Here is a 10,951-nt window from a genome sequence, read left to right as displayed (position 1 = left end):
CACACAGTTTCTACTGTATCTCTGTCGATCACGCTGATATTTAGTTAAAATGAGTGCTGTCTGTCACTGTCTTTAATAGGGATGGGTACCGAAACCCGGTATTTAATCGGTCCCGGGGCTAAATTATGAAAGACCGGAGTATTGATAAGCTCTGACGTTATTATTGCTATATATATACACATTATCTTGCTAATTCTATCTCACCAGAGTCGCCAGCTGTTTTTCAAACATTTGTCTATGATGCATTTTTGCTATTCGCAATTCAGAATGAAGTGAGATCGCGCCCACGCGGAGGAGCTTCAGCACGCGCAACATGACAGCCCTGTTTAATTATGATAGGAGAACTAAACATTCAAACATCTGCTTACACTTTAGGCCTGTGGCGGTTTTAAGCTAATTTAATTTTTTTTATTTCGATTTTGGCTTCTAAGGATTATACAAAAGAAGACATGAGGTAAAGCTATTAAAAACTAGCTGCGTTTCGTATTGCGCAACTTCTTTCCCTTCACAGCGGTGCGCATTCGTTCCTAATGACTGTAGACAAAGACAAATGTATAGTACAAAGCACAAAGCAGTCGACTCATTTTTGACACAAATGGAACCTCATACATATAATCCATTCTAAATTGCGGGACATGTTTGATAATAAAATGTTGAAAGCACAATCCGCACAAGAGACGCTGTTCCTCAGGCTGAAATGTGTGCGCACGGCGCGCTCCAAAACGGACAAACAAATTACACTTTGAGCTTCGGGCGCATGGCCAATCGATCAAATACACAAAAAAATGTCAACATTGCCGGCTTGGAGAGTATTTACTTAAACACAGTTTATGTCTTAAGTGGAGGAGAACAGTTGGGAGAAAATCCGATGTGTGTCAATATATTGTCTTAAAGTGACAGACTGGTGCTTGGGCCATCAAAATGCAAATCTGCTCTTAATCTGAATAACGTTATAGCTTTAATAAGCATTAATCTATCAATACATACAATGAAAACTATGCAGTGTTCATTTACATTTGATTACTTTTAGATTTCTTTTGTAGGCTATTACTTACCTGAACAGTAATGTTAGTAGAACTTCATGGAAAAATGACAGCACTGTTTATTTCATTTCATTTGTATATTTGTTTTATTGTATTTGTCAGTTTGTTTTACTTTGTTTCTTTGTTCATGTTCTTACTGTATCTTATCTTATGTATAAAACACTAAAAATGCCTGCACACTGGTGCATTTACAAATTGATGTTTTATATTTTATACAATTTTATATAATATATATTATACACTTCTATTTATAAAAATGAGAAAATGTTTGACAAACATACAGACACCAGTTCTAAAACAGTTTGAAATATAAAAACAGCTCTGCTATTTGACAACACCTGCAAAATTTCACTTCCTGACACATGAGTACGTGCCTGCTCGAAGTACGAATAATAAATGCTTGTCATGACAACCTCACATACCACAGCGACTATGAACACAACGAGATCCGCCCTAAATTTAGGTGAGCCAGATCTGTGCTGGGAACAAGCTATGGATTCTTACGACATCGATCATGCCGACAGAAACAGGGGACAAATGGAAAACAGAAGCACACGCTTCCCTTTTCCCCCCACTTTGGGATGCAAACGTTAGATATAGGCCACAACATGGGGCTTATGAAAAAAACAGCAATATCTGACATGCAAAGACATAACAATATATAAGAAACTTTCAAATTTGATAAATAACAAAATATTAGGTTTAACAAAATACTTGAACATTAATTGAGTTAACCATAAGCACTTATGTTTGTTTATAGAACAAAATGTGCACTTTATAAACAAATAGAAGGGGAAGATGCTAACAATGAAGTTAACACTTTATATTACAATGATGTTAAAAAACATTACTTGTGACTAATTTCTTACAATAGCAAACAATGTGCAATTACAAACCACTCAAAATAAATACACATTAAGTACATGTTGTTCGTTAAAATTACTCAGTACTTATGTAATGATTTAACACGAACACTATGTAAAGACTCATAAACAAATTCCCAGAAAAAGGGAAAAACCAGCGAGAGTGAATGATTATTCATAACCTTCTATAAAAACATCTGTGTTATCACACTTCGTTTGAGTGCAAAGACAGGACTACCAACAGACATGTTCTTCAGTGCATCTCAATCCCATGCAAAGCGAAACATTCACATGTGCCACCTGCATGGGCCGTGAGTTCATACAGTTGCAGGCATCAAACTGTGGCTGTGCCAAAGTACAAAGAGTTCAAATGGCCTATTTAAACTAGCGCTAGTTCCTCTTTATCTTGTTCGCTGATAGCTTCCCCACAAACCGAGCACGTTTACAGAGACAGACTGTACTCCGCACTGCAATTTCACATTATGTTCGAAACCTATTCGTATGCCTTTCAAGAGGCAAAAATGTCTTAAAGGAACAGTTCACCTAAAAATAAAATTTACTCAATCACACACACTGTTCCAAACCTGAATCATTTTCTTATTTAAGATGTTTTGAAAAGTGTTTTTGTCCACACAGTGAAAGTTATTGAGTTTAATGTTGTCTTGGACTACTAACAGACAAAAACAGCTGAAAAAAAAAAAATCTTCAAAATACATATACTACCATTCAAAGGTTTGTGGTCTGAATGATTTTTAGATGATTTAGAAAGAGGTCTATTTATTTAAAATTAAAAAAATTTTAATGAAAAATACAGTTAAAAAAACAGTCATTTGTGAAATATTATATAAATATTACAATTTAAAATAATAATTTTCTATTTCTATTATTTCTGTGATGCAAAGCTGAATTTTCAGCATTATAATTAAAGTCTTCAGTGTAATAACATCCTTCAAAAATCAATCTAATTATGCTGATTTGCTGCTAAAGAAATATTTTTCTAATGTTGCTGCTTATTTTTATTTTTGTGTAAACTGTGATACATTTTCTTCAGATTCTTTGACGAAAAGAAAGCTCAAAAGAACAGCATTAATTTCAAATAGAAATTCTGTATAACATTATAAATGTCTTTAGCGCCACTTTTGATCATTTAATGCAGGGGTGTCCAAACTTGGTCCTGGAGGGTCGGTGTCCTGAAGAGTTTAGCTCCAACCCCAATTAAACACACCTGAACCAGCTAATCAAGCAAAAAACCAGCGAGAGTGAATGATTATTCATAACCTTCTATAAAAACATCTGTGTTATCACACTTCGTTTGAGTGCAAAGACAGGACTACCAACAGACATGTTCTTCAGTGCATCTCAATCCCATGCAAAGCGAAACATTCACATGTGCCACCTGCATGGGCCGTGAGTTCATACAGTTGCAGGCATCAAACTGTGGCTGTGCCAAAGTACAAAGAGTTCAAATGGCCTATTTAAACTAGCGCTAGTTCCTCTTTATCTTGTTCGCTGATAGCTTCCCCACAAACCGAGCACGTTTACAGAGACAGACTGTACTCCGCACTGCAATTTCACATTATGTTCGAAACCTATTCGTATGCCTTTCAAGAGGCAAAAATGTCTTAAAGGAACAGTTCACCTAAAAATAAAATTTACTCAATCACACACACTGTTCCAAACCTGAATCATTTTCTTATTTAAGATGTTTTGAAAAGTGTTTTTGTCCACACAGTGAAAGTTATTGAGTTTAATGTTGTCTTGGACTACTAACAGACAAAAACAGCTGAAAAAAAAAAAATCTTCAAAATACATATACTACCATTCAAAGGTTTGTGGTCTGAATGATTTTTAGATGATTTAGAAAGAGGTCTATTTATTTAAAATTAAAAAAATTTTAATGAAAAATACAGTTAAAAAAACAGTCATTTGTGAAATATTATATAAATATTACAATTTAAAATAATAATTTTCTATTTCTATTATTTCTGTGATGCAAAGCTGAATTTTCAGCATTATAATTAAAGTCTTCAGTGTAATAACATCCTTCAAAAATCAATCTAATTATGCTGATTTGCTGCTAAAGAAATATTTTTCTAATGTTGCTGCTTATTTTTATTTTTGTGTAAACTGTGATACATTTTCTTCAGATTCTTTGACGAAAAGAAAGCTCAAAAGAACAGCATTAATTTCAAATAGAAATTCTGTATAACATTATAAATGTCTTTAGCGCCACTTTTGATCATTTAATGCAGGGGTGTCCAAACTCGGTCCTGGAGGGTCGGTGTCCTGAAGAGTTTAGCTCCAACCCCAATTAAACACACCTGAACCAGCTAATCAAGCACTTACTAGGCATACTAGAAACTTAAAGGCAGGTGTGTTGAGGCAAGCTGGAGCTAAACTCTGCAGGACACCGGCCCCCCAGGACCGAGTTTGGGCAGCCCTGATTTAATGCATCCTTGCTGAAAAAAAAAAAAGAAAAAAGACTTTTTGAAAGCATAATAATGCATAATGTATTGTGCACTGTGTGTTCTGAAAAAGCAAATAAGTCATACATCTTTAGAACAACATGAGGTTGGCTGAATTATCCATTTACTACAATATAGACCGAAAGCATGAAAGGAAATTTTGAGGTTAAAAAATACGAATTAAGTTTGACAGAGAACTTAAAACACAAACATCTGGAATGTTCTAATTTAAGACCGTTTCCATGTTCTTCCACGTCCCATGAATCACTTCAGCAAACCACATTCTAGGGATGGAACGATTCCCGGTTTCACGATAAATCACGATAAAATGCCCTGACGGTTAGTATTATCGTTTAAAATTTAGCATATAGCTGCTAATTGTATTTGTTGTTTGTTGCTTTTCAAATATAAAACTTATTGAAATGTTTTCAGTGTGTGTATTAGTTCTTTTTGAACATTTTCATCTAATTTTCACAACACCGTGATAATATTGATAACCGTGATAACTTTGGTCACTATAATCGTGATATGAAATTTTCATACCGTTACATCCCTACCACATTCTTCCTAAAGAACTGCCAACCACATAGAGACACAAAGTACAGCCATCACGGACTGAACTGACCCCATTAGAAAAAAAAAGCAAACGAGAGGGGACCAAACTAGTCGAAAACTTAGTGCGTCATGTTTATTTCTTTTTTTGGAGTTACATAAAGTTATATAAAGTATGGGTGTAGCTCCATGGCGGTTACAAAGAGAGCTTACCATCAAACTTTGACAAAAGCTATAGACAGAATTACATAATTGTCCTGATAGGAAGTGTGGCTTAAGTAAACCTTCCTCAGTTCGACTTCCTCCAAACGAACACCACAAATTATATCTTTATACTTGCCACAAATTCCAAAAGTCTATTTATGCTTAAACACAGACATGACATAACCGGTAGTCAGCCTATTAGAGGAAACAAAAAAGCACAACTTACCTGTAGTAGCGAGACTGCAGGTACGTCGAACACACAGCTTTGGAGACGTGGCTGGCAGAGCCAAAGTCAATCACTTTCACACGGAAGGGCTGCCTCACAGGATCTACCAGCATAATGTTCTCCGGTTTAAGATCGGCATGGATCAGGCCCAAGCTCTTGAGCTTCTTCAGCGCCGTGGCCACCTGTTGCAGAACGGGCCTAATCACCTTCAGCGGCAACGGACTGAACTTGTTCTGCTTGAGGAAGTCGTACAGGTTCTGCTCCAACATCTCAAACACCAGACATGTGTGGTGTCTGTGCTGGAAACACTCGAAAGCCCTCACCAGGTTGTGATCCTCGGCATTCTCCCCGCTCAGTCGGGCCAGGATGCTCACCTCGATCTGGCCCTGGCGGGCATATGACGGGTGGTTCTTCAGTATCTTCACCGCCACGATCTCATTGGTGCCTCGCTTCCAACATTTGACAACCTGACCGAACGTACCACGTCCCAAGAACTCCAACACTTCGTAGGTGTGCTTCATGGAGCACAGCACTTCGTGTTGGACCAACTGATACTCGCCATCGCCTGTCCCGCTCACGGCTCCCGTCCCGGTTGCGTTCTGCACGGGCAGGGCCACGCCTACTGCGGTCGTGCTCCCAACGTTTGTTTGCAACATGGCAGGTAGAGTCAAATGCTCCTCTACTATTTGCATGGTGCTCTTGCCGTTCTCAAGCTCCTCCCCTTTGCATTTAAACCCACATCTTTGGGTTCCGTCAAACGAATTCAAACCACCGTTCCTCTCGATCCGCTCCGCCCCTTCTGGAGCACCGCCACTGCTTCTACTACTTTGGCTGTTTTGGCCACCGTCTACACTTTCTTTTTCAACTGGCACGGCCGCTCTGTAGATATACTGAAGGTCGCCCTCCGATGCCACACGTTTGTATGGGGAGGAAGCCCTTCCGAGGAGCTCCTGTGGAGCTGTATCAGTCTGTTTCGAGACGTCCCGTGCGACGCAGGGTTTCTCGCTAGTCAAAGCTTTGATTCTCGATAAAGGTATAATATCCGTAGGGTGCGCAATGCCTAGATTCACACCGACCACGTAAGTGCGAGGGATCTTCTCATGATAAACACAGCTGCTGGGATTGATTTTCTTCGCTCTGCAAAAGGCACTTGTCTGGGTTTGATAAACATGTGGTGGGCAGACCGTAACCTGTGAGGCCATACCTATAAAGGACAGAGGGGAAGAAAAGCGTTAGCCTGTGTTAGTCATTTCACAGATGCTGTTTACATTTTTATACAGTCACAATCATCAAAACAAAACCTTATGCTATTATAAGAGACTTAAAATAAGCAAGACGGATTGTTGAATGAATTACATGAAAAACAGAGGCCAAATAACAAAGAAGATCTCACTAAAGCCTGAAGGCAAAATTTATAAAGCTCCGAAAGCATTGTAAGTGTGCCATGGGGATGCACGATTTGGAAACAAAAAAAACTGCAATTTCAACTGTGATTTATAAAATATGATTTTTTTTTTTTTTTTAAAAGAGCTCCATAATTAATGTGCTTTTTTGTAGGGCTTCACAATTTGGCCAAAAATTGTGTGATTATGTCATTAATAGTTGTATTATATTGTACTAACACAAATAATAATAATAATAATAATTATTATTATTATATAATAAAAACTATAAATGACTCAAATATGCAAAAAATAAAACATTTTACTACATTACTGCACAATAAAAAAGTATAAGTAAATTTATAATAATTTATTTTACTGTAAAACTGTCAAGTTGCAATAATATCCATGCCTTAATTTCTTCGTTTTTAAATGAAGTTAAGGCATGAATATTCTTTTCATTTAATGATTAAAATATGCAAAAATAATACATTTTACTACATTACTGCAAAACAAAAGTATTTAGGTAAAATTATAATAATATATTTTACTGTAAAACTGTCAAATTGCAATACTAATATTCATGCCTTAATTTCTTCATGTTTAAACACTGAACAATTACATTTTTATTTTAGCAAAAAGGTTCTTGTTTTTTCGTTTCTAAACTTCTCATTAAAAAAAAAAACTGGTGAAATGTTTGGCGAGTGTTGCGTTTCAAATGCACGTTATAAGCAAAGCAACTGCAGTGATTGCAGAAATACAGCTTGTGTAAAGTAGTAATTGTGAACTGAGACGCTAAACACTGTTCTGCGCATAAATTAACACAGTATCACGTTTCACCCTAATACACGCACATATGTTTGTCTAAAAAAATCTCAGCCGTTGCACTTTGATTAATAAGCCAAATAGCGATAGTTTTGATTAATCGTTCAGCCCTAGTGTGCAATAAAACCAGTGATATCATATTAGCAGATTCAGACAGACAAGTGACCAATGGGGATTAGCTGTCTTAGTTTCGTGGGAGACAGACTACTTATGCTGGCACAACATATGGCACAAGTTCAGACACGAGGACAGGTGTGGCTCTTACACACCCACATACTAACTCTCTCACACACTTATAAGCCTGCTAACACTCTGGCACACTAGGTTGGATTTCATAACGGCAAATATTGAGGTTATAAAACATAAAAGGGGTGCAAACATGTCACGTTGTTTTATGGGGAATGCACATCTGATGGATTTCACTTCCAGAGTTATAACGTTATAAAAGGCCGCATTCATTCACACTACCATATCAAACTCCAGGTTTAAATCATGCATTTCAATTACGTCTATATTCCTGACTGTGTAAACAACATCTAGGTTTGCAACCAGAGACTGACTCAACAGCTTTAAAAGGACAGTCCCATCTGGAGGAGTGTTTATATGAGGTCTGTCCCATAGTAGCGCATTATCCCCCAGTAGCAAGGAGGCACCAGCAAAGGTTTTGGGTTACAGGTCTCTCTACTGTTTTCAAATGCCACTTCCTTCTACTATAAGCAGGTGGTGACCGACCTTTTCCTATGTCAAGACCTAATGGGGTTAGGCGAGAGATGGCATTTGGAAAACACCTGTTGATACTGCAAGTGCTTGGGCTATAAAAGTTTAACGGCAGGAAATGATTGGGAAGTAAACTTTACTGAATTGACAGGCACAAATTTTCCCAGTGATGGAAAGTGATAGTAATATCAATGAGGAACTTACAATTCTCCTGTTTCATTATGTTGTAATTCATGTTTTATAAAAAAAAGTGACAACATTTCTTTGGAGTATTCTTTGGCATATTGAAACGGGGTTGAACGAAATTCCATAATTCTTCCATGATTCTTTTTCAAGTCACACACACATTTTACATATAAAATACACAAAAAAAATTATAACCAATAAAATGAGGAATAATAATAATATATCTGAAAACAGGGTTTTCCAGAATTAACACACCTAGTAAAAATAACCTAATTATTTAAACTATTTCACTATAAAATATTCTAAAATAAAACATGTATATATTTTCTTGATTACATTATAAAATATTTTCATATATCTAAATGCAATGTAACTTTTAACTAGTAATTAAGTTGAATTTGATTTAAAACTGATAATGAAATAATTGCAATATTAATTAATTTCACAAAATAATATCAAGCAACAAATTAAACAAGTAGAATTTAATACATCTTAAAAATAACGGGTATTTGAATACAACAATTAAATATTTTGCTATAATATAATGCGATGATAATAACAATGAGGAACTTATGTTCCTCTGTTTCATTATGTCGTAATACATGTTTTATAAAATTTCAACACTTTTTTTGCTTTACTATTTCGCATATTACAAAAAAATTTTTTTTAAACCAAATAAATTTTTACAGCTGACCATAACTAGGGGGGGGGGATCTATATTCACTTCCAGGTCTGGAAATTCCATAACATTTCCAGGTTTTCCATTAGAGTAGGAACGCTAAATGAATTTCCCTGCCGAAAATATACATGAAATAAGCATTGTTCTAATATTCAAGAACAGTTTAAAACATCTTTCTGAACAAGCTTCTATAGGAAATGCATGAGAGATTCTATTTCAATGTGTAGACAGGAAATGCAACTTGCATATTACATAAGAGATTTTAGATACAATTTTTGCTGAGTCTTACCAGCATACTGTCAAGTTACAGAAGAAAGGAGAAGTCAGGCTGCTAACCGATTACCAGGCCTGTGCATTTTAGAAGGATTGCAACATGTCGCTTGATTATTGTACAAGATCAACAACTGGCAAGTTTAAACGGAAAAACTCACTTTAAAACCTACAAATCATATGCACGAACACTAACAACGCAAATGATTAATGCTTAAAAACATCTTAACTTCTTTATGTCATGCTTTTAAAAGCAGCAGGATTTAAGTAAACATTATGGGTTTGGCTGGTTACCAGCAAGTCTACGCGAACATTTAACGATAAAAAGTTGAGGGGCAAAAAAAAAAGTTCGGTTTTTTTCGTAAACCCAGAAGCTCAAGAGCTACCAAAACACATGACCAAATCCAGCAAAACACTGCTTTCAAGTTTTTGGTGTGGCAACTTTTTTCGCAACAGTTACGAGCTCGCGTTCACAACTCCGAAGTCGAGCCTGATCTGATAGCTTCACTATTAACTATCAGACACGTATTTATGCATTTGCAACTCGTTAAATTCTTCCTTACCTTCACAGACAGCAGCTGTGGTCGGACTGCGGGTTTTTTGTGAACATGTTCGGGTTTAATTCGCACCCACTACATGCTCGACGCGCTCGCGCTGCCATCTTGTCCTCTCGCTGGACGACGAGGGAGAAAAAACACAAGCTCCCTCATTTTCAACTGCGCATAACTCGCCTGCTAAGCCATCCACGGGAACCGAACAGGGTCCAACGTGTAATTAAGGATATCCGTTTCGGTCAGGGGAGGTTTTTGTCGTCATGTCGAGGACGTTTAAGCCCCCCTGGTTTGTTTCCTCCTGCCGGCGACGGACAAACTCTGTCAGCTCAGCTCGCTGGAGCTCTCTCAGCTGAGTGAGCGCTCGCTCGAGAATGCTCTTGCGCCGCTTCTTCCTGTGAGTTTGAGAGCGGAATCAGAACTGCTGTGTTAGCTGTACTGCCGTGGACAGGGCTGGAGAGTCAACGCACAACACATGAGACGCCCACGGAACTAGGGCACAGTTCTGTTGTGTAGTGGCCCCTTCTGGTGGGTAAATGCAGTGCGTGAGGAGTGTTTAGGACAAAGCACAGGTCTAAAAAACAAAAACAAAAAAACAAATAAAAACGTCATAGTGTAATATGTAAATGTTATAAGAATAAATCTTTGCATGCTAATTAAACACTTGTATACAATGTAACATCATAACACGTAAATATTGCTATATTGTCTATATAATTAATTATTTTGCCATAAAATAGCTGAAAATGTTGCGTTCCGGAATTAACACATTTAATAAAAATAAAATTTTAATTATTTAAATCTAATATTTTGCTTTAAAATTTAATATATAATATAATAATATGTAAATATTTTCTTTTTTTATACATAATTACAAAATAGATTGATATATCTGAAAGCAATATAACTGGTAACCGTTAATTAACAAATTTAATTCAACTTAAAATAATAACTGATAACATAAAAATCTTAACATATAAATTGAACA

At 36.5% G+C, this 10,951-nt stretch overlaps 1 protein-coding gene across 2 annotated transcripts; it reads right to left on the bottom strand.

Annotated features, from left to right (window-relative positions):
• Positions 1-5,056: 5,056 nt before the first annotated feature.
• LOC107739808 (homeodomain-interacting protein kinase 3) lies at positions 5,057-10,389 on the bottom strand. Of its 2 annotated transcripts, none has more exons than XM_016552011.1 (2): positions 10,144-10,389; positions 5,057-6,557 (listed from the first exon to the last, which is right to left on the bottom strand). In XM_016552011.1, the coding sequence occupies exon 2, from the start codon at positions 6,553-6,555 to the stop codon at positions 5,350-5,352; it is 1,206 nt and encodes a 401-aa protein (XP_016407497.1). In that variant the 5' UTR covers positions 6,556-6,557; positions 10,144-10,389; the 3' UTR covers positions 5,057-5,349. The 2 variants fall into 2 exon arrangements, with proteins under 2 accessions (XP_016407497.1, XP_016407496.1); XM_016552010.1 differs by having other exon boundaries at positions 9,976-10,387.
• Between the last annotated feature and the right edge of the window lie 562 nt (positions 10,390-10,951).

Source organism: Sinocyclocheilus rhinocerous, unplaced genomic scaffold (genome assembly GCF_001515625.1).
Source record: "Sinocyclocheilus rhinocerous isolate Xijiao unplaced genomic scaffold, SAMN03320098_v1.1 scaffold255, whole genome shotgun sequence".
NCBI lineage: Eukaryota > Metazoa > Chordata > Actinopteri > Cypriniformes > Cyprinidae > Sinocyclocheilus > Sinocyclocheilus rhinocerous.
Note: the sequence above shows the minus strand (reverse complement) of the source record. Positions and strands in the feature narration are given on the sequence as shown.